The 24,969-nt window shown below is 41.0% G+C and overlaps 1 protein-coding gene across 2 annotated transcripts in view; it reads left to right on the top strand.

Annotated features, from left to right (window-relative positions):
• The first annotated feature begins 5,941 nt into the window (after positions 1–5,941).
• The window catches only part of EGLN1 (egl-9 family hypoxia inducible factor 1), a 57,526-nt gene continuing 38,498 nt past the window's right edge, over positions 5,942–24,969 (top strand). Inside the window, exon 1 of one of the 2 annotated variants that reach the window (XM_057735502.1) lies at positions 5,942–7,334. In XM_057735502.1, the coding sequence (XP_057591485.1) occupies positions 6,408–7,334 (927 nt within the window). In that variant the 5' untranslated portion in view covers positions 5,942–6,407. The remainder of the gene's footprint in view (positions 7,335–24,969) is intronic. The other variant, XM_057735501.1, reaches the window with a different exon arrangement.

Below are 24,969 nucleotides of genomic sequence, written 5' to 3'. Positions count from 1 at the left end.
AGCCCAAGAATCAAGTTATATAGTGAGAAAATTCAGTTTCCTGAGGAGGTTTAGTGTGAAGCGTGCCCCAAAATGGAGTAGCCAGAGCAATGTGAAAAGACTCCTGAGGAAGGACAGAAGAAGAGCTTTAAAAAGAGCTGAGTTTTGAATCTAGGTTCTTTTCGGAGCAGAAGAAAGAGAACAGGGAAAAGAGTGAGATCCTTAGTTCTGAGGGAGGCGAAATTCAGAGTCAGGGACGGCCACAGGAATGAAAACTGCACTTCCCTCACCTCCCTCCCCCATCTTTTTGTCCCTACTCAGAGATTTGCAGATTCCTGGGGAGAGAACTAGACTTCCCATTTGATTTTGGTAGAACTGTTAAGTACATTTAAATAAGAATGTCTCCTGACAAAGAGATGGGACCAGGGAAAAATGTATATAAAAGACGAAAAAAACACACAAAAGTATGGTATTGACATAAAAACAGACACATAGGTCAAGGGAAAGGAATAGAGAGCCTTGAAATAAAGCCACACGTATATGGTCAACTAATTTATGACAAAGGAGCCTAGAATATATAATGGGGAGAGGATAGTCCCTTCAATAAAAGGTGCAGGGAAAACTAACAGTCACATACAAAAAAATGAAACCAGATCACTGTCTTACACCACACCAAAAATCAGCTCAAAATGGATTAAAAACTTGAATGTAAGACCTGAAACCATAAAACTCTTGGAAGAAAATATGGGGGGGGGGGGGGGGAGCTCTTTGACATCTGTCTTGGCAATGATTTTTTGTATTTTACACTAAAAGCAACAGTAAGGAGAGCAACATAACGTGGGACTACATCAAACTAAAAAGATCTGTACAGCAAAAGCAACAATCAACAAAGTAAAAAGGCATTCTACAGAATGGGAGAAAATATTTGCAAATCATATATCTGCCATACTATATATATTACAGAAAAAGAACAAACAATTCAATTAAAAAGTGGACAGAGGATCTGAATAGACAGCTTCCCAAAGAAGATATACAGATGGTCAACAGGTACATGAAAAGGTACTCAACATCACTAATCATCAGGGAAATGTAAATCAAAACCACCATGAGATATCACCTCACACCTGTTAGAATGGCTGCAATCAAAAAGACAAGAAGTAAGTGTTGGTTAAGGATATGGTGAAAAGAGAACCCTTTGTGCACTGTTGATGGGAATATAAATTGGTGCAGCCACTGTGAAAAACAGTATGGAGGTTCCTCAAAAAATTAAAAACGGAACTTACATATGATCGAACAGTTCTACTTCTGGGTATTTATCTGAAGAAAATGAAAACACTAATTGGAAAATATATCTGTATCCCCCATGTTCATTGCAACATTACTTAAAGTTACCAGGATATGGAAGCAACCTAAATGACCACTGATAGATAAATGAATAAAGAAAATGTGGTGTACACGTATATATGTATATATATATGTGAATATTATCCATCCATAAAAATGAAGTATATCTTGCCTTTTGTGACAACGTGAATGGACCTCAAGGGCATTATGCTGAGTGAAATATATTTAGTCCCACTTATATGTGGTTTCTAAAAAACTAAAATAAACTGACTCATAGATAGTAAGAACAGACTAGCGATTGCCAGAGTTTCAGTTATACATAAGCAAGTCTTAGAGATCTAAGGTACTGAATAGTGACTATAGTTAACAATACTGTATTGCAGGTTTAAAAGCTGCCAAGAGAGTAGATCTTAAAAGTCCTCATCACAAGGAAAACAATTGTAACTGTGTGAAATTATGAAAATTTAACTAAACTTACTGCGGTAATTGTTTCACAAAATATACACATATCAAATCACTATGTTGCACACGTAACACAAATACAACGTTATAGGTCAATTATAACTCAATAAAAAATAAAATTTAAAAAAAGGCAAAATGGAGGGAATTCCCTGGCAGTCTAGTGGTTAGGGCCTTTCACTGCCGTGGGCCTGGGTTCAGTACCTAGTCAGGGAACCAAGATCGGGTAAGCCATGCAGTGCAGCCAAAAAAAAAAACAAAAACAAAAACAAAAACGGCAAAATGGGGGGCACAAGAGTATAAAAATGTTGATAATTGTTGAAGTTGGTAATTATTGACCTAAACAGGGCTGAGATTGATTATACTATTATTTCTATTTTTGTGTATATTTACCTTTTTCCACAAAAAAGGGTTATAGAAAAAACTGAGCTGTCTTTAACCTGGGTTGGTAGAAGTTACTGATTGGGACTACATTAAAAGTTGGTTCAACATTAAGGTAATGTGTGTTAACAACAACAAAAAAACTACTCATAGTGTAATTACATTAACCCATTATATTTATATACATTATGTAAATAAATAAATCATTATAATGAGGAATGGTTGTAAAGCTTCATGTCCTATTTCTTGAGATCAGATGATCAATTTTTAACAGGATTAGTCGGTAAGTTTTAAATCATAAACTGATAAAGTGGGTGATAGATAAATTTCCCTGACTATATGGAAAGTCTACTTGAATATTTTATTTTCATAAAGAAACCACCTTGGTAGAGAGTAAGGCTGGTTCAACGTACGTGGGGAAGCACACAGCTCATGTGTGCATCTGGCAGAACCCCCAGTACAGAGAAGAGCAGGTGCTATTTTCCAAGACACCTACTTGTGCGTGCCCCGATACTATAGTTAGAAAATGGCTCAAATTTTTAGTTGCTTTTCCCAGAACTCGAAGATCGTCTTCCTGTTTATCTTGGTGGGATGCCTATGTTATACTTGTGATTCTTCTGTTCTCTGTAATGCATTAAAACAAAATTGTCACAGATGGGGAAACAAGAGGTCATTAGTTAACAATCAGATGTTTGATTTCCTGAGCGGAAAAGACACTCTCTTGTGCATTTTAAATATTTTTAAAGGAGAAATAGGGCTAGTCCCTTGAAAGTAAAGTCTGTTCACTGGGCTTTCCTCAAGAGTCAACACAGTGCTTTCTAAATTCATTTCCTCATTTAACTCTGTCCTTTGCATTTAATCTCACTTTTGCCTCTATTTTTCTGTAAGTCTCTCATCAGTTCATAGTGGTTACTGCTTTACAGTTTAAGTAAACATTGCCAGAAGAACAAAGGAAAGCCAAAGTGGTGGTCAATGAGCTTTGGTCCAAGTTGGTGTGATATGGAGATGACAGCACCTTTACTTTAATTCATCCTTCAGTTTTTAGAACAGTTGATCTTGATTGGGTTGGGGGCAGGGAAAAAGTTGTACTAATTCCTGGCTTTGGGAGACACAAGACTTTGTTCTCTCCAAAGTATTAGGTAACACTCCTAGTGCTGCTCATCTCATTGCCTTACTCTTGTTTCATTTCCTATAAACGGACATAATAGTAGTATGCACCTCATGATAACTGTAAAGTTTAAATGAGTTAACATTTGTAAAATGCTTAGAACAGAGATTGGCACAGAATAGTAAGTACCCAATAAGTGTTTCTAAAATAAATTCCTGTATGACAGTGTGGATCTTCTCTACAACATTTGAATAAATGACAACAGCTATATGCTGGTGGAGTTCTAGAATCTCCTTGGTGAACTTGTCATTCACCAGCTATTGCCTGGTCAGCAGGTAGTTAGGTGAAACCTCACTAATTTGGGATAAGTCACAGTTTATTAAACTGAATAAGTGAAAATTATGAAACCATTGATCTTTGGAAGTATTTGAAACATTTTATATTTGTTCTATTCATGAAAACTTTGAAAGTGTCACATTTGACTAAGTATTTTCAAGATATACATGTTCAGTTTGTGATTTTGTATACTTATCTGAAAGCTAACAAAGGTTTTGATTTGGACATCCATTCTTTCAATAGATATCAATGAAAATATATGAAAAAAGCATATAGAGATGTAAACACAATTTTTTTGCATGCCATTGACCTGAATAGTAATTTTCAAAGATATTGTTGGACTACTTTTAATATCTACAAATAACTAAATTTAAAAGAATCCAGTGTTTGTAGAATGAATGTTCCCCAGCAAACTTGAGAATAGTTAAGAATCGGTTACCATTACTACAGCAAAAGGAGGCCAAAGAAGTTTTAGCTTTCACTTGTATTGAAATTATATTTTACGTCTATAATTGACATATATCAAAATGTTTTAAAAGCTAAGTTTTTAAGCCATTTTTAAGAGTTTTTAAATTACTCTATTTGAAATCTTGATTAGTGCAACGGGCAGGTCTAGCAATTCCTGTTTCTTTGCTCCCATCCATCCTATCCACCCCTCTCTTAGGGCACTTACTCTGAACTCTAGGTTATTATTATTTGTTTACATGTCCGTCCCCTGCACCACACTATACACCTCCTGAGTGTAGTGTAAGTATTTCATTTGTGTGACACTGGACAGTCTGGCAGGTAGCATGCTCCTAATACATTGTTCTACAGCCTAATTAATAATATCTGAAACAATCACTTTATTTAATACAGCTCTGGGGAAGTTGGATACCCATCTCAGATAGATCGCGCTCTTGATTCTTTAGAGAGAGTTGGATTTTGGGTTTGGTTTGGCATCTGAAGCTGTGAACATAATACTTATCTATCTCCCAAAGGCCAAGCTAATTGGAATTACTGTCCTCTTTCACCACATTGGGTCCCCAGGGTACTGTTTATTGATATGGCAGAATTTAATGACAGCTTTAAGTTCTGTGTAGTTGAAGCGTTTTGGGATTCAGACTAGTTTTTTAAAAAATATTCTACAAAGTGGTTTATAATTTCTCATATTATTCTGCTTTTAATGTAACACATTTCAGCTCTTTGTGTTGACAGCTAACATCTCAAGGACTGCTGAGGTTAGCTGCAGTCTATTCAGATGGTACCCAGGCCTAGCACAGCATTTCCCACATTAGCAGGTGCTCAGTAAAGATTGTGAAAATCTAAATCACAACGCTTTTTATTCTAAAAATAAACGGCAGGGGGAAAGAAACACCCTTGGCTTATTTTTGGTAAGGTTTTTATGCACTATAAAAGAAAGAATTGTATTCATCAGCATGGCACAAATTCTAAGAATAAGAGCTATTTTGGTTTAAATTTAAAAAGTCGTTAATGTAGCAAAACTCATCAACCCCCCCCCCCCGCCCCCCCCAAATCCACTTCTCAGGAGTAGTTCCAGCAGTTTGAGTTTAAGTGCCTGAATGTGGATCCTGAAAAGAGCATTGATCACCTTCTTTGACTAGGTAGTCAACCATTTTTTTAAGAGGTTTTAAACTCGGCAAGATCTCACAGGCTTTAAAAACGGTAAAAACGCACCAAATTTCAGTACCTTTAAATTTGGCTCAAACGGGGCGTAGGGGCTTGAACGGACACCGCGGCAATACTTATTTTTGTTTTTAACCGTTTCTGGCCTTCCTGAGAAACAGGTTGTATCGGGGTAATGGAAAAAGGACCCTTGGACTCCTACAGAGTCCGATTCCTGGGTTCAGTCCCAGTTCTGCGCGACCCTGGGCAAGTCGCGCTACTTCTCTGAATTTCCGTTTCCTCCGAGGCGACATGACGATGGCCACAGCCACCTTGCAAGCTAGTCCGGAGTGCGCCCGGAACGCACCCAAGTCGCCCCCCCCCCCCCCCCCACAGCAGCCATATTAAGGCCGCCCCGCTCCGCGACGACCTCGCGGCCGCGCTCGGCCCAGCAGGTGTAGGCACGGTCCGGGGCGCGGGCCCGGCTGCGGCGGCGCGGCCCCCGCCCTTCCGCCGCTCTCGGGCCTGCCCCTCGGCGGCCCCGTGCAGGCCGCGGCAGCGACGGGGACCCGGCCCGGGCGGAGTCGGCGGGGGCGGGGGGGCCGGAGCCGGCTCCGAGGCCCAGCCGCCCGAGTACGGGAGAGCAAAGGCGGCCCCGGCGCCGCCCCGGCCCGAGCGCGAGCGCGCGGCTGCCGCCCCCTCGGGCCCTCCCCTCGCCCTGCCCCGCCCCCCGCCCTCGCGCGCCGCCCGCCCCGGTCGCCGCGGGGCCGTGGTGTACGTGCCGAGCGCGCAGAGCGAGTGGCGCCCGCACGCCCTGCGCTGCTCCGCGGGCCGGGCCGGGCCGGGCCGCCGGGGACGCTGAGGCGGCGGCGGCGGCGGCCAAGGCGGCGGGTCTCGCGCGCCGGGCCCGCGTGCCTGAGCGGAGGTCGCCGTCTGCCGCGCAGGCCGCGCTCCCTCAGCCCGCGGCGGCGATGAGGCGCTGAGGCAGCGGCCGGCGCTGCGCGGCGGGACCGGCGGACGAGGAAGCGGCCGGGCCGAGAGCGCGGGGCGCCGGCCTCCTGAGGCGAGGGGCGGCGGGCGCATGGCGCAGTGACGGCCCCTGCCGCTCCCCCCCGCTCCCCGGCCCCAGGCGAGGCCGTCCGGCCGCCACCCCTCCTGCTCGGCCGCCGACTACACCGCCGCCGCCGCCGCCGCCATGGCCAATGACAGCGGCGGGCCCTGCGGGCCGAGCCCGAGCGAGCGAGACCGGCAGTACTGCGAGCTGTGCGGGAAGATGGAGAACCTGCTGCGCTGCAGCCGCTGCCGCAGCTCCTTCTACTGCAGCAAGGAGCACCAGCGCCAGGACTGGAAGAAGCACAAGCTCGTGTGCCAGGGCGGCGAGGGCGCCGCTGTCCCCGGAGCGGGCCAGCCCCACCAGCCCGGCCCCGCGCCGCCGCCCAGTGCCGCCGGGGCCGGGGCCAGGGAGGCCAGGAAGGCGGCGCCGCGCCGGGACCGAGCCGCCGCCGCCGCCGAGGCCGCGGGCCCGCGGGCCGCCCGAGACGCGGCCAAGGCGAAGGCCAAGCCCGCCGCCGACCCCGCAGTGGCCGCGTCCCCGCCTCGCGCGACGTCCGGCGGCCAGGGCCTGGCTGCGGCGGCGGCGGCGGCCGAGGCGGAGCCCGCGAAGGAGGAGCCGCTGGCCCGCTCCTCGCTGCCTCAGGAGAAGGCGAACGTGAACCTCTACCCGCCGAGCAACGCGCCGGGCGAGGCGCTGAGCCACGGCGGCGGCCTGCGGCCCAACGGGCAGACGAAGCCGCTGCCGGCGCTGAAGCTGGCGCTGGAGTACATCGTGCCCTGCATGAACAAGCACGGCATCTGCGTGGTGGACGACTTCCTCGGCAAGGAGACCGGGCAGCAGATCGGCGACGAGGTGCGCGCCCTGCACGACACCGGCAAGTTCACGGACGGGCAGCTGGTCAGCCAGAAGAGCGACTCGTCCAAGGACATCCGAGGCGATAAGATCACCTGGATCGAGGGCAAGGAGCCCGGCTGCGAAACCATCGGGCTTCTCATGAGCAGCATGGACGACCTGATCCGCCACTGTAACGGGAAGCTGGGCAACTACAAAATCAATGGCCGGACGAAAGTAAGTGTGCGCCGGGGGGTGGGCGTGGGGCGAGGGCGAGGAATGCGGTGTCTGTGTGTAAAAAGGGATTTCCTTCTTGTGCAGCGAGCACCCCGTGGAGAAAACGGATGTCGTCCACCTACTGCCGGTCCTCACACTTGTCCGCCTGATTGCATGGTCTTCTGGCTAAACTTAGGCTCGCCCTTGAAGTTTTCTGTTTTCTCTTTTCTGTTGCACTGTTAGTCGATTCAAACCTCTCTGGAGTCGTAGCGGCCGGGGGGCGGGGGGCGGGGATTATTAGAGTACTACCCGAAGCAAGTGCTGGTTCTGCATCAGCCTTGTGTTTGCAGGGGCTCTTACATTCCTTGTGGGCTTTGAGCCACTCGTCAGTTTCCGACTTACATAGTGGATATACGTTGTGTTTAGTTAAGAATCTGCCAGCGGACCACAAAAGAAGTACATTTAAAATGAGCTTGTAGGCAGAAGACTCCTTGTGTTCAGGAAGAGCCTGGCTGTTCCCTTCCCCCTCTTACAGCTCTCATCCCTCTCCCTGTCCCTACTGTTTTGAAACCCACTGCTAAACGAGGGAAGAAGTATTTCCGTTTTCAGACCTCTCAGTGTAGGCAGGTTACATTTTTAGCATAGGTTTCCTTTATTTGCTTTTGTTAGTATAATCCCTCTGTTGAAAACGAACTGTTTTGTAGCTTCCTGGGGAAAAGGCATGGAATTGGAGCAGGAGGGAGGGCTCACTCTAACGTCTCAGTTTGGTGAAATCTCTTTGTTTTCTCTTTACTATTGTAGTTTTTCCCCAACAGGTTCTTTCATTCCTATCTAGTCTAACCCCCCTTTCCTCCTCAGTGTGGTAAATGATAGACTCTTCCCTTCTTTATACTCTCATGTAGTTCTTTTCCATTTTACTCCCCAGATCTTAATCTTTTCTTTTTATACAGCTTCACTCCAGGCTACCCTCCTCCACCCTCCTCCACCATCAATCTCTGACTGATTTTGTGAGTTTGAGGAGATTGGTTAAGGAGATCATCGCACGTGGGTGTTTGTACACAGACACTGACTCTTCCCAGTGGTTCTTTTGTATGTGTCAGACCATCTGTTTTGACAGTCATTTATGTATAACACTCAGACTGCCCAAAAAACCTGGATATAGGCAATGAAGAAAGTTCTAAATGTGAAATTTGGTGGGAAAATACAATGTAAAATCTAATTTATGGATTCCTGCCTCGTTGCTGGATGAAGGCACATCTTAATATCATGTAGTCACCAAAAAAAAAAAAAAAGTTGAACAGTTGCTTAACATTAAGCTGGAAAGAAAAAAAGGGCCTGATTGATTAAACCTCACCTTCAGTCTTTAATGAAATTTTCATTTATATACATATATTTTTTTTTACATTTGTTATGGATCCAGTCGGATGTAGTCATGAACTCTAGAGCAGGAAAAGCTTGAAAAAGCTTGAAGGAGTATTAATATAACTGTACAAAACTGACCGAAGTATGTATATAGTTGGGGCACAAGCTTAAGGTGAAGTCATGAAGAAGATAAAGTCCTAAGTCTTCCTTGCTCTGCTTTCCTTAGTTAATTTAGATTTCCAAGTTAAGCTAAATCCTCTTCTCTCATATCTTCCTGTTTTTAACCATCCTTCTCAGGGAAGGGACAGCAGTCAGCCTAGCTCTTACAGAAGTGCCTCCCAGTGGGGAGGCTGTTAGAAAATAGCCACCTTCTCCCTCAGCAGTGCCGGGGCAGAAGGGTCGTTGAGGTTTTAAATCACCTGACTACACAGATCATGTGAAGGAAGGGTGGATTTTAAACTGTTTAGATTTGATCTTATGCTTACATTAATTTTAGGGACACAATTTCAGGATCTATGAATGGTTTTAGGGAATCTCTTTCATTGTACTTCTTGGTTGAGGGAGGTTTTGGTAATCTGGTTTGGTTGTGCAATTTAAGCATTCCTAGAAGAAACTAAGGGTGCTTGGTTTGGGGGAATGGGATGGTAATCAAATGACCAGCCACCATATAATGAGCAAGTGTGCTAGGCACCAGATTGGACTCAATACAGACATGGTCGCAATAATTTTAATCCTATGAAGTCGGTAGTAGTATTCTTATTTTATATTTGAGGATATTTCAGCTCTGACTTGGCTAAGGCCTACCACTTATGATAACCTAGCTGGGATTCAAACTCAGGTCATTCAGATATCAAGCCCCGTGCTTTTTTTGCTGTACTGGATATGGGTAGGATATTAAATGAGAAGGTGTAGATTACTTAGCATGCTATTGGAACTAAAATTTGATACATGTATTTTGTTGATAGTGAGAGCGTTAGCTTTGTATGTGAATAATTGTAGTTTATCTTTGGACTACGTAAACTTTTTTTTATTACAATGTTTGTTTCAGATTGCCACTGAAAAGCCAGTTAAATTTATCTGCCTGGATCATGCTTATTTCAGTATAATTCTTAAGAGAGGCAGAATATGGGTACTGTATCTGATTGCAGAGAGGGTCTTTAGTTAATGTTCTCCAGTTACGACATTATAGCGATTTTTAAAAGATACGTGGTATTTTTCTCACTTAGGTTTTCACAGCAATTCTGTAAAATATTTAGGTTGTTGGTGTATTATCCCTGTTTACAGAATAGGAAGGTGAACCTCAGGAAAGTTAGGTCACTTGTTGGAAATCCTGCAGCATACCAGGACTTAAATTCAGGTTTTCTCACTGAGATTTGATGTTCTTCATTTACGTTATCTATTCTGTATGGTCTTTGTGTATGCCCACGCCTGGTAATCAGATGATGGGTAATTTATAATTGCCTGTGGCTCATTCAGTATATTCTTTGATTTCTCCCAAGTTTCTGCTTCCAGCATGCTTCTCTGGCCACTGTTTGTCCAGCTACTTTAAAAGAGGAACTACGAGGGGAAGATGAAGAAACACAGGAAAAAAACAGGAACATGATTGTGGCCACTGAGCTCCCGTTTCCACTTTCTCTGGTCCTTTTTTGGGATTTTCCCCCTTTTTGCCCTTAAACTGCCCTTTGATCCTTTATCCTCTCTCACACCCTTTCTTCCACCAAGAAGACTTCCAGTGATGTCCAAGAGGAAGGAATCATGGCCTGCTGACTTGTGAAGAGTAGCGTATGTGGGCTGGAGAAATCATAGGTGCCTTTACTTGGGGGTAGAGGAGGAAGAATGTAGAGGAGTGCAGGTCCTGGGAAAATGCGGAACTATTCAGTTGGAGTTTTTTTGCTACTCTGAAGGAAAACGTTTGCCTGTTAAAATAAAACTACTAGAATCATATACATATTTTCGAAATTTTGTCTAAAACTTACTCTGTTCAGTTAAGATGTACATAAAGGAGTGATAAAATAAGACCAATAAGCAGCAGATTCTGTTCCTGAGATTTTTCACCAGTCCTGCAGTGTATTTGGCAGCTCTAGCTGATTACGGCTTTTTAGAGCAAAGGATAGGATAAGGAAAGACCTGATCCTTTATTATCACTACCACAGAGATGTAGTGTCAATTCTCTTAGATGTTCCAAACAAAACTGCCTTCTCAATCTACTTCTGCTGCTTTCTCTATTCTCTTGGCTCCCAGGATGTACTAATTGAAGCAGCTTGTTGAACGTTTTAATAGCTATATCAGAGTTCAAGCTCAAAATCCATTATTCTGTATTCAGAAAGTCTGAAAATATTACAACTTCAGTGATAACGGTTTTGCATAGCACTTTACTGTTTTAAAAGAGATGCAAGTGGACTGAAAGAGTAGTCTTAATAGGGTGTGGCAACCGAGTTCAACTTTGTAGGAGAACATTTTGTATGGTAAATTAGCTTACATGCAGTTTATATATAAGGTAACTTCTTTAATTCCAAAGGAATTTTACTTCAGATTACCAGGTTGTTGATTTTTTAAAAAATGTTTATAACTCTTCCCTTATCTACTACCTAATAAACCACAAAAATGTCCTGCAAAACCGTGGCACGTAGGAGGAGGGCACAACAGGATAGTGGACTTTGCGCTGCTGTGAGACTGAGGTCGGATCCTAGATCTGCTGCTGTTTCTGTGTCCTTGAGCCAGTTGTTTAATCTTTCTGAGCCTCAGTTATTCCATTTGGAAAATGGTGTTAAATGATACCTGCCTTTTCCTGTCTCTCAGGCTTGCTGTGAGGAGTGTATATAATTGTGCACGTAAAAGCACTTTTTTAAGTATAAAGCACTATGCAAAAGTGTCATTAACTCTTCTCATTTACAAAATTTTCGACTTTTCTGATTTCTTTCTCTAAAAGAGTTCTGTGCTTTTCTTGTCTTTCCCTCTCTAATAACCTGGAGGAAAAAAGGCTTAGAATGACCACCCATTTTTGACTCCCGCCCCCCCCACATGCGTGTGTGTGCGCACACACACATTTTTTTTTAAACAGGAAGTAAGTCCCAGAGAGGTTAAGTGACTTGTTCAAGGTCACAGAGCTGGTTAGTGACAAAACTGACCAATGTTTGATTTACTGCATTTTTATATCTGCAGCTTGATGTTACATCTCGTGTAAAAATTACGTACTCCCACTTAACTAATTTTGATGTATTTTACGCCATTTTTGAGGCTATGCTTGAGCATTTATGGCTTCCTTTCCTTCTCCCTTTTACTCCTATCACTGCTGTTTGGCTTGTCTGACGTTCTAGTTTAAATTTCCCTCCTTTTGATAATTTCTCCCTAATTTCCCTAGATGGTCTTTTTTCACTACCTTTTTTCCTCTGCTGTTAAAGCTGGTTTCTCTGAAGTGGGCCTACTCTCTTACTTCCTTAGTTGGAACTGTCTTTCTGCTCTGTGTTTCTGATTTACATGTTCATTTTCTGTTTTCCTTTCCCCCTTTTCCCCCTCTCAGGCATGAAATTTGTCTTTGTTCAACTTCTAGCATGTTTTCTGAAGCCTGTGCCAACCACGCAGTATGCCTTTGGATTGATGTTATCAGCTTAGTTGTTTTTGTTTAATTTTTCTCTTTAGGCTTTTAAAGCAACACCAAATGTTTCAGTCTCCCTTTCACTTGCACACATTCTTGGACAGTGTTTGGTTAGAGGCATTTTAATGCCCCATTTGCATTCTACCTCCTTTTCCACTATGGCCTTGTTTCTGCGCTTGAAACGTTGTTTGTGACTACAGGATGGCATTCGGATCATTTATTGAACCATATTCATAGCTTGTCTTTGACTTTCAGTTCCAGCTAAAAGCTTTCTATTTTAAAAAACAAAACAAAGAAACAAACAGATGAGTAACCAAAGTCTTCCCTTACAATGGTTTATTTCACACCTGCATTTCTTAGTCCAGTCTCTGAATTGCTCTGCCATCTTTATTGGAATGTTGTGTATTTCATTATCATGTTTTTCTAGAACCAAGTCACAGTTTTATTTCTGAAGAGCTTAGATAATATCTGTACCCTTCTGTCTGTTTGCTCATTGAAATCACTGTAAAATTTTTTGGGTTTGGATTTCTCATTTTCTTTATTCAGGGTCCCAAATCCCATTTCTTTACCAAAGCAAAATACACCTGTGCTTGGCTCCTCCTTACCGATTTCTCTTGAGTCCTGTTTTGATAATCTTTTCATTCGTTCATTGATTCAACAAGTGATAGGAAGTGAGTACTTTTCATGTACAGGTAGTATCCCAGGAGCTAGGAATACCTGAACAACAAGAGCAGAAATGCCCCGATTCTCATGGAGCTCAAATTCCAGTTGAGGTAGGTGAGGGGTGGGGAGAGACAGTTAATAAAGAGATGTGTAAGTAAACACATGACATGTCAGGTGGTAAATATTAAGACAAAAAATAAACAAGGTAAGGACAGAGTGACCATGGGGTACTCTCTTACATAAGATTGAGAAAATAATACGTTATTTACGTAGAGACTTGAAGTAAGGGCCTGGGTTATAGGGATACATGGGAGAAGAACATTCCAAGTTAAAGGTATTAAATAGCAAACACAGTGGCCCTGACATGGAGTGTGCTTGGTATGTTCAGAAAACAGCAAGGAGGAGGTCACTGTGGTTACAGTGGAGGGAGGGAGTGAGAGAGCATGATAGCAGATGTGGTCAGTGAAGTGGGGGGTGGGAAATAGGGTCAGGTCCTGTAGAATTTCACCTGTAAGCAATGGCAAGAAGTCTGGGTTGTATCCTAGGTGATATGGGAGGCCACTGGAGAATTCAATCTAGAAGATCTCTGTGGCTGCTATGTGGGAGTAGATGGCAGGGAGCAAGCATGGAAGCAGGAATACCAGGTGGGGAATTCTTGCAACAGCCTTGGCTCCAGGAGGTGGTGGCTCACATTAGAGCAGTAGCTGCATACCTGCAGAGAATTAGTTGGATTCTGGATATATTTTGAAAGTAAAGTCACTGAGATTCGCTGATGGATTAGATGGAGAAAGGAGAGAGAGGAAGGAGTTGAGAATGCTTCCAGGTTTTTGGCTTGAGCAATTGGAAGGAAATTATTATTATTTTATCTTACTCTCCTGCATTTCTCCTTATGCCCCACTTTTTCAGTTTCCATTTATAGCATATTGTTGACACTTATTTCATAGCCAAAGCCAGAGGAAAAAAGTTCTCTGCTCTGCTTTTCCACATTCCTTCAAATTGGCTGTGCTTGCTGCTACTGCTGTTGACCTCACAGCGCCATTCTTTCTTCTCCAGAGGCTTTATGGCTTCTTTGCACAGTGTGCTCTCATCAGCTCTGCCGCTGGGGCTGCCCGCGGAAATTACTGCAGGACATCTTGCTGCACTTCTGGTGCTGTCAACAAGTAGGTCTGTGCTCTTTTACGTGAACTGCTCACTTAAGATGGATTATAGATACAAATCCATGTATTGATAAAAAATTACACAGATTTGGAAATTTGGGGGAACACTGGAGAAAACTGAATCAACTTGAGAGACAAGCATAGACTTGGATTAAATTTCAGAATAAAATTAGAAATAGAACATCTTCGTTTAAACATGCTATTGCAAGTAAAGCTACTGTAGAAAATTGAGAAGAGGTAGAATGAACATAAAAAATCAAAAATAATTCCTGACATATAGATGCAAACAACTATGTGATAGCTTAATAGGTAAAGAAGGGGGAAATTTATGATGGCTTAGGGATCTGAAAAGTAGCAGAGAAATATAGCTCTCATCCTCTTGATGTGGAGCCTGACACTGGAATTAGAAATAAAAGTACCACCTATCAGATGCAAACTGGTAGGGTTAAAATTAGAATATAGTGTCCAGGACTTTTAAGCATAGGAAACCTTGCGTTTGACATTAGGCTAAGGAAGGGTCACAAAAGTATGTGTAAACATTAAAATATTCTGTATGAAATAATTTAAAAAATTAAAACTTGAAAGGTCAAACTTGAGCTATAGAATTGAGAAACTTTATAATCTCAAATTCGAACAACTTCAATATCAAACTGTTTTTTTTTTTAATTGGCTGTGTTGGGTCTTCATTGCTGCGTGCGGGCTTTCTTTAGTTGCGGTGAGTGGGGGCTACTCTTCGTTGTGGTGCTCGGGCTCCTTGTTGCCATGGCTTCTCTTGTTGTGGAGCAAGGGCTCTAGACGTGTGGGCTTCAGTAGTTGCGGCACATGGGCTCAATAGTTGTGGATCACGGGCTCTAAAGTGCAGGCTCAATAGTTGTGGTGCACGGGCTTAATTGCTCCGCAGCATGTGGGATCTTCCTGGAGCAGGGATCAAACCCGTGTCCCCTGCATTGGCAGGTGGCTTCTCAACCACTGCGCCACCTAGGAAGCCCTCAAGCTGATTTTTGTATAGTAAAACCTACATTGGAAATGTCATGTCTGGCCAGTTAATTGAAAGAGTCTAATCAGGAGTTTGAGGTATTAAAAGATTGACCACACATCTGGATTTTTTCTCAATATTGGTACTCAGTTCTCATCTATAGATGGTAACTAGAAGTTCTGAGTCTATAGTTTTGTCAGTAGTTATCCTCTAGTCTATCTCTAGGCATTTTTTTACCTTCTGTTAGCAGTACTCCTCTGAAATACACGCCTTGAAAATGAATTTTTAATTAGAAAATTTCATCATTTTCCCCCGTAGACCAGGTGTTCTTGCTGCTTCAGTAGCTCTATTAACCACCCCACCTCTAAAATCTTTGATCACTCCTTTACTAGCCTGGGTCTGAGCCTTTTAAATGTTGTTTTCTCATTATATTTTTCAGAATTTTCCTTATTTTCTCAACTTCTAGCTGTAGTTTTTTCTTGAAGCTCAGTTCTTAGCATTCTGCTCAGCACTGTCTGAAGACACATGGGAGAACTTGAAACATCTATATTTCTAGACTTTTCTTCTCAGCTTATATCAGTTATGTGTTCCTATGTAACAGTGTAACAAAAGCTGTCCCAAAACATAGTGACTTAAAATAACACACACGTTATTTCACAGTCTCTGTAGATCAGGAACCCTGGCACAGCCTAGCTGCATCATCTGCTTTACTGTGTCTGTTGTGAGGCTGCAGTCAGGGTGTCAGCCAGGGTCGGTGGTCTCCTCTGGAGACTCAGATGGGGAAGGATCTGCTTCCAAGCTTACTCAGTGGCCACCAGCAGCGCTCAGTTTCTTGTAGGTTGCTGAACGAGGACCTCAGGTCCTCGCTGTGTGGGCCTCTCCAACACAGCAGTTTGCTTCATCAAAGTATGCAAGTCAAGAGGCAGTGAAGAATCTGCTATCAAGACTGAAGTCCCAGACTTTTATAACTTAACCATGGATGTGACAGTCCATCACCTGTGCTGTATTCTTTTGGTTAGATAAAGTCACTAGATTCATTTCACACTCGAGAGGAAGTAATTACACAAGGGTGTGAATACCATTTCTTAAATTGCTTCTTCCTTTACAGTGCCTGCCCCTAAAGTGATAATTGTTCTAATGGCCTGTGGTTTGTCTTCTTTTTTTGCTCTTGTCTATACCTTTTTCTCCCTGGGTGATCTTATGTGCTGGAGGAAGCACAGGTTCTTAAGTTAGTTTGCCTGTGTTCAAGCTCTTATTTTGTTACTTAATTGCTCTGATTTTAAGCAGATTTTCTAACAATTAAAGTATCACTTTCTCATCAGTATATTAGGAGTTAATAATAGTACCTAATTCAATAAGGTTTGTTTGGAGGTAGGTGAGATACATGAGAAATGCTCAGCAGATAATCAGTGTTCATTTAACATTAGCTGTAACTATAGTAACAGAAAGAGGAGGAGGAGGAGAAGAGCAACCATGACCTCAGTTATTGGGATTTGTTCAAATCTCCTTGATCCATCTCTTACCCTGGCATCTGTAAAGAACTGATGGACATCTCCATCTGAATGTTCTACAAGTACTGCAAACCCAGCATGACTAAGATTGAATTTTTTTCTCTAAGTTTCCTCTTGGAGGGGATCAGGGTTGATGGGGCTGTCTGGTGGGGAGATGGAAGAACAGGTTTAAAATTGAACCTGTTTGCGAAACTCATTTATTTTTTCAACAACCATTTACAGTGTCTAATATATGCCCAGATCAATGCTAGGCACTGAGAGTACCACAGTGCCCAAGTCAAGGTAATTCCCTCTGCCCTTCTCAAGTTTTATTGTCTGAGGGGAAGATAACATTGAACCTGCAGTTCCATGTGTGATGGATGCTTGAGATGTGCTGGAGCCCATAGGAGCATGTTGGAGGAGACACGGTCTGCAAGGCAGGAAGAGTGTCCTTGAAGAAGCAGTTAGTTAGACTGAGACTTCTGATGGGTGAGTTCATTTCAGTGGAATATGTCCAGTGAAAGTCTCCAAGTCTGAAAAAGCATGTTTTAGAGGAACATTCTTTTCTTTATCGGTATATAAATTTTACTCAAAAACTATTTCCTGTGTCTAGTTTCTTATTCCCATTTACACTTTCCTAAGAAACTCATCTTCATCTCTGTCCTAGATGTTAGAAAAGCCTCCTTTTTTATTTTTTGTAGCTTTCATTTCCAGTTCAGCGTCTTGTGTTATCTTTCTAAAACACAGATCATATTATTCTGCTGCTTGAAAATGTTACCCCTTCAAGTCTTGGTATATGCTATACAGACTTTTTTTTTAAAGAACATTTTGTTTCCCATCTTGTACTTTCCACTCCAACCACTGAAGCCGACTTGCAGGTTCCTTGAAACTGAACTCATTTCCTCTCTGTATTTCTACCTCTCTGCATTTCTGTGTGGAAAGGTGGTAGGGAGGTTTCTCCTGCTCACTTCTGGCCCCAGTTCCTCGAGGCAGAACTGCACCTGTGTCCTCTCTATTGCTGTGGCACTTCTTATCTTTGGTTGAACACTGACTGCAGTGGTGGGTTTCCTCTACTACTTGTGAGCTATGTTAGGATAGGACCCCTGTCTTACTCATGTTGATATACTCAGCTTCTTGCATTGGGCACTCAGTATTATATTTGGATTTTCACTTCACCACCCTAATTGAGACTTTTAATTGCTTTAAACCTGGACTGTTACACAATATTATTATTTAATTCATTCTTCTCCACATACCACCTACATCTAATGTAAATTTACTAACACTTACAGAAATCTTACTCAAAAGTTTTCTGAGGTTTATGTAAAGGATACATTTTGATTCTTGGACATGTAATGCTGGCCAGCTGCTTAGGCTCACCCCACCTATGCACTCTTATTTGCTACTCCTCTTTGAAATATAGCCACTATTTCAGCCAGACTGTTTTCTGCCTTTTTGCTTCCCTTCTCACTCCTCCCAACACATCTATGAGTTCTTTGACTGGTTTATGCTCCCACAATTCAGATCTTATATGTCCCTTAGCATCTAGCTTAAGTCCCATCCCCTCGTCTCTCCCTGAACTCTGAACCTCCGTTGATCTCTCTTTTCTCAAAAACTTTATATATTTTTATTCCTGAAGTATCCTCTCCAGAAAGGGCAGGGGAGCTGTTTATATTCTTCTGGCCTACACAAAGCACCTTTTGTTATTCTTGTTATTTATTATTCATATGTTAACACTTAGTGAATTGCCATTAACTAACCTGCCTTGTACCTCACCTCTGTTTCCCCTCTTTCTATCCATTTTCTAAAACTACATTAAGAAGTTTTGAAAGTCTGTGTTTTCATCCTATTGTGGTCAACTCTTTTTTTCTATGCTTACTGTGCTATTTCTAGTCCCTATTTTCCAGATAAAAATAACCCAGGCCAACATGGCCTAGACTATTTTTAGCTCCAAGTACTGGGAGAAAGGTCTAAAAGTGAAATGAAAAGTTTTAGCCATTGCCTTGGCCCATGGTCAGTTGGGCGGTTACATATGGTGGTTGAACCCTGCCCGTCCATGAATCTCAAGGGTTCAGGGCATATATGTCTTACCTCCCTCACCCCCACCAGCGAGGATTCCCAGGGAACATGTGTCTCTTCAAAACAAAGCTACATGATAGACACGATGTTGAAAGTGACCTCTTCTCTCTGTGACCTAGAAGAGAAGCTTGTGCCTAGCAAACTGACAAAAAGCTCAACATTTTTTATACCATGGGATTGATGTGCAAAGGAAAAATTTTTCAAGAGTTTACTTTTGGTTTTAGTATTTGGTAAGTTATTCAGAATTTCATATCACACTGAAGGAAATTTAAGAGTTATATTTAACAAGAGGGCATGAGTTAAACAAGATGAGAAATAAATATGATCAGAAAACCTTCGGCTTTAACCACATTCAGGTATTTAATCAACTTCGTGGAGACAGTTGATTTAATTGTGTTAAAAGAGGTAGTGCAGATGATAGAAACTGTACAGTATAAAGGTCATTTGAATTTGGTCTTGAGAGGCACTCATACCTTTTTATGCTTAAAAAGAATTTCACTTTACAGTTTTGCTTAATTTTGGTATTTACAACATTTTCATTCTCTAAGAACAGTTTTTTAGTTGAAGGAAAGTAGCCTGAGATTTAATATTTACCACAGATAATTTATGTGCAAAGAATGGGCATAGTTTTGGGTGGTTACAATCCAGGTATTTGAAATCAAATTTCTTGAATAAAGAAAATTTTGGCTAAAAATCATGTAAAATAATAAAATATCACCCCTCTCCAATAGCTTACAAGTTTTTTTCAAGGTAATCACATGCACTTGTGGTTCACAACTTGGTTTTGCCTCTGGACTCCTTTAGGAATCTCATGATAGTCATGCACCTTCTCCCCCTAAAAATGAACATACATGCATGTTTTGCTTATACTAAAGCCCATCCATAGACCCTACAGTAAGAACCGCTGTTATAAGAAGATTTCTAAAGAACAAAGGAAAACAAAAACCATTTTTAACCATTTCAAGTCTGGTTATGGTAGAGTGAGGTGTCTGTATTTATTCAGTTGCTGTTCTTGCTCCATGTCCACAGAACTATGCTTTAAATGTTTTTCCCCCAAGATATAGTCAATTTAAGTTACGGAGACCCAGATAAAGGATATATATTATAACAAATCTAGTGGTATGTATGTACAGACTTCTGAAAGATGTTTGCCTTGTACAATCTGACTATGAAACAAAGCAAAGTTAACTGTTGTGTACTAGGATGGAAACCATGACCTTAGGGAGAATGCCTTCCCGGAGGGCACACCTCTGCAAGCACGTCTGCTAGGCTGTCCTTGCTTTAGAAGTCTGGATGTGCAGTTTTTCTGTAAAAGGCTGAGATCCTTTATCACCAGTAAATAACACTGGGTTGTGATTCTTTCTCTTCTCCCTCTTTCCCTTTACACTGTCTTGTTTCCTGCTCCCACTGCAAATGTTCATGTGTGTTTTCCTTTTTTTTTTTTTTTAATTTACTTCTTACTGGCATTTCAGTAAGATTAATCTGAATTTTTTAAAAAATAAAAACCTTGGTAATAATAGAGCACCAAGGCTGGGGGTGGGGAGCAGGGGAGGAGTACCTTACAACAAAAATGAAAGTAGAACTCATATTGGTTGGTTTTTTTTTAATTATTAAAAATAGTCCCTGTAACTGTTAGATTTGAAGGATCTCTTGATAGTTTTGGTAGAAAATATTTTTTGAATATGTAAGAATAATTTGCCCATCTTGCTTGTTTCAGGAACTTTTGCATAACACCTGTAGTTTTTCTCTAATGTGAAGGTTCTTGCGGGTGTTTCTTTATCTTCGAGGTGTCCAGGGGCAGGGTGGCTGTTGCCAGAAGCCAGAAGTGGGATAGGACCTGCCAGCAGTGCTTTGGCTACTTGTCCTCGGGCTGGCTCTCTTAGCTCTGAGCAAGACAGCACCCCTCCCAATCTCCTCGTCTCTGAAATGGGAATAATGTTGACCTGATTAACACAAGAAATGTTGAATAATTGAAGCTTATTTTAAGAAGCTTTTTAAAAAGGTGACTTTTTCGCTCTCAGAGGTACCTTTTCAAATCACTAGGCCTTGGCCGTCTTTAACTCTATACTTTTGCCCCTGTTCGTTGTGTTGGTTAACCTTAGCATCACACATTCAAGTTCAGTTTTAGATGAAGAATTATTAACTTGCTTTAAATGGGATACCAGAACCTTATTTTTAATTAAAAGGAAGCTATTGTTGCTTAGGCAGTTGGCACGTAGCCTTGGCACTGTGAAAAAAGAAACTGGTCAGTTGATAAGGGCACCTTGAACTGAATTTCAGAAGTTGTGTTACATCATGGGTAATGAAATAACTCAGTCTGAGGGACACCTTAATCAAAGGATTTCTTTCTTTTTCTTTTTTTAAAATAAATTTATTTATTTATTTATTTATTATTGGCTGCATCGGGTCTTCGTTGCTGTGTGGGCTTTTTCTAGTTGTGGAGAGCATGGGCTACTCTTCATTGCGGTGCATGGGCTTCTTATTGCGGTGGCTTCTCTTGTTGCAGAGCACAGACTCCAGTGCTCGGGCTCAGTAGTTGTGGCATGTGGGCTCAGTAGTTGTGGGTTGTGGGCTCTAGAGCGCAGACTCAGTGGTTGTGGCACACAGGCTTAGTTGCTCTGTGGCATGTGGGATCTTCCCAGACCAAGGATTGCACCCGTATCCCCTGCATTGGCAGGTGGATTCTTAACCACTGTGCCACCAGGGAAGTCCCAAAGGCTCTCTCTCTCCATGTTCCTCTCCCCTTTAGCAGAATGAAGTCGAATGGCAATAAACATTTTATTTATAATCATTAATTGAAGTAGTTAAGATGCATTTAAAAAATTGAAACCTTTAGATGTTAATTAATTTTAAGAGCTAATCATGCATACAGATGAGCTAGTACCTATAAAAGGATTGGATCAAACCTTACACAAATGAGTTTATACTTGTAGCTTTTATTGATGTAAACAGATTAGATTGTTTTGTGGTTTGTTGACATTAGTATTTACCTTATTTGACATATAGGCTATAAGTTAATAGGCTTTTAAGATAAAATCTGAGAAGTTAATTCTTCTTTCCCTAAAATAATGGGGGAGAGTGTTTGGGGTTAGCTGTTTTTCAGTCATGCTTTATGTCTTTTTTACCCTTAGTAGTATCATCTTGTGGCCATTGTCATTTTGTAGAATTACACTGGTGTCTGCACTGTTGGATTTGACTCATGATAATAATAATTGTGCCTCGAGTGAAAAATGCATTTTAAGATGCTCATGTTTTCCTTGATACAAGAAATTGCTTGTAGGTTCCACGTTTTTTCCCTAAAATGGATCATTTTTAACAGCTGAAACATGAAACCAGTAAGGTATGAACTACTCTACTTACATATTATATAGGAAGTAGCTTTTTTATGTCGACACTGTACAAAATTATTTCAGTTGTTTACAAAGAAAATAAAGCTTATTTGAAAATAAAGAATTGAGGGGAAAGTGAAGTTAAACTACATATGTCCATATCTGTATTTTTCCTATAGAAATATATGCTATCTAGATATAGATGAGTAATTTCTTTGAATTATACAATACTTTTAATAATTTAATGTGGATTAAATACTTGGTAATTTTCGTGCTTGCTACCTTTTCAGTTTGGGAATTGCATGTATACCTTAACTGTAAAGATCTTACAAACAGAAGAGAGATTGCTGCTTTGTTTGTGACTTTATGTGTTTTCTGATAAAAAAAAAATAATACAGTGCTTCAAAATACAAGAAGCCAAAACTGACAGAATAGAAAGGGGTGATAGACAAACTAAAAAATTATAGGTGGAAATTTCAGTACTTCGTCCCAGTAATTGTAAGAACCAGGCAGACACAAAATCAACAAGGGTGTAAAAGATAACCAGCTTGACCTAATTGACATCTGTTGAACACTCCTCGAAATAACAGAATAGAATACACTCTTTGCAGGCTCACATGGGGAAGAGACCCTGTGCGGAGCCATAAAACTGGTCTCAGTGGACTTGAAAGGACTGAAAGCATTTAGAGGCTGTTCTCAGACTACAGTGCAATTAAATTAGAAGTAAATAATAGGAGGAAGTCTTGCAAATCCTATATATGTGGAAATTGGAAAACACATTCCTAAGTAATCTATAAGTCAGACAAGTAATAGATACAGACATAGAAGTCAATGGGCAGGAAGAAGAACCCAAACATAGACCCACATTCAAAACATCGATTAATTTTTTTTGTTTATTTACAAAGACACTAAGCTAATTCAGCGCAGGATAGTTTTTTGTTTTTTTAAATAAATGGTTTGGGAACAGGTGCATATCTATATGGAAAAAGTAAACATGACTCTTACCTCACTTCATACACAGAAAATTAATTCAGAGTGGATCATTGACCTAAACATAAGACCTAAAACCATAAACATTTTAAAAAGGAAACATAAGAGAAAATTTTTGCAACCTTGAGATAGGCAGAGATCTCTTAGGATGAAAAAAATAAAAAGATGAACCATGAAAGAAAAAAAATTGACAAATTGGACTTTAAACATTAAAGCATTTTTGCTTATTGAAAAACACCATTAAAAAAAATAAAAAGACAAACCCTTTTAGGAGAAAATATTTACAAAACATATCTGACAAAAGACTTTTATCTGGAATATAGAAAGCTTTCTTATAATTCAATAATAAGAAGGGAAGCAACCCAACAGAAAAAAGGGCAAAAGATTTGAACAGATATTTCATAGAAGAAGGTATGAGAATGACCAAGTACGTGAAAAGATTCTCAACATCATTGGTTATTAGGGAAATGAAAATTAAAAGCACAATGAAAAACCACCATATATACACTAAAATGGCCACAATTTAAAATACTGACAGTACTAACTTTTGGCAAGGACTTGGAATGACTGGAATCCTTATACACTGATACATTCCTTCATCACTTGTGCGGGTGCAGAGTGGTATGGCGACTTTGGGAAACAGGTAAGCCACTGCCCAAAAAGTTAAATACATACAGACTTATCATATGACTCTGAGCATCTAAGTATTCCACTCCTGAGTATCTATCTACTAAGGGAAATAAAAACACATCCAGGCAAAGACTTGAGTATTAGTCATTATTGTCAAAAATAGGAAGCAAACCACACGTCCCTCATCTGGTGACTAGATAAAATGTGGTACATCGTATAATGATGGCACGCTCTTCAGCAATAAAATGAACTACTCTTTTATGCAACAGCGTGGGTGAATCTCAGAAGTATTGTGCTCAGTGAGAGGTTGTACCATAAATTATTTAGCTCCTTATGATGGAAGTTTGGATTGCGATGACAAATAATTCTACGTCAGATATTCTTGAAGGTGAATCTTGCGCATTTTAGTAAGGTTTTTATAAGAAAAATTTCTGGTAGTGTTGCTGGGTTGAAGATTTTTATATACTTATATTGCCAACATTTTTAAGTGAATGCTTATAATGTACCAAGCACTATTATAAGTACTCCTACGCAGATTATCTTGTTTAACTCTCACAACAACCATATGAGGTACAGGTACTATTACTTTCCTCATTTTACAGTTGAGGAAACTGAGGCATGAGAGTTTTTTTTTTTTTTTTTTTTAAACTTGTTTCTAATCACACAACTAGGGACTTACAGAGCCAGGGCACAAACCAGAGTAGTCTGACTCCAGAGCTTGACTTTCTAGGTAAGACATGTGAAGTATGTTTCTATTTATGCGTGTTTTAGGGGAATTGTATTTGCTTTTAGGTTTCCTACTTGATCTTGCTCTATGCATTACAGAAATTTCTTAATTTTAAAACATTGGGGATAAGCCAGATATTTATCAAGCAAGTCTTTCTCTTACTGAAATAATTTCAGAAATGCACTATTGGAATATTATTTAATTTCAACATAGACAAAGTCATAGTTAAGAAAAATACCAACTGTTCACTTAAAGGAACACTCTTCTGTTAGTATACAAATATAGTGTACAATTCATTGAGCAGGTTAGTTTTTTCACGTAGATCATAAAAGGTATTGGTCAAGTAGTAAAGTTCATATTAACCTTTAAACGCTTATTAAAATAACCATTTTCAAATAGTCCATATATGCAGAGGGTGTTGTTTCTTTAAGTGTGTAAGTTTTGCATTGGAATCACGTTAATGTCAAGAACCCACTACAGATCTTCTGAATCAGAGATTTTGAATCCCAGGTGAAAGCCAGTTAACTTTTTTATCCCCCACGTCTTTATTGGAGTATAATTGCTTTACAACATTGTGTTACTTTCTGCTGTACAACAAAGTGAGTCAACTATATGTATACCTATATCCCCATCTCCTCCCTCTTGAGCCTTCCTCCCA

Source organism: Hippopotamus amphibius, chromosome 5, assembly GCF_030028045.1.
Source record: "Hippopotamus amphibius kiboko isolate mHipAmp2 chromosome 5, mHipAmp2.hap2, whole genome shotgun sequence".
Taxonomy (NCBI): Eukaryota; Metazoa; Chordata; class Mammalia; order Artiodactyla; family Hippopotamidae; genus Hippopotamus; species Hippopotamus amphibius.
The sequence above is the reverse complement of the archived record's forward strand: the minus strand, read 5'-3'. Positions and strand labels throughout refer to the sequence as shown.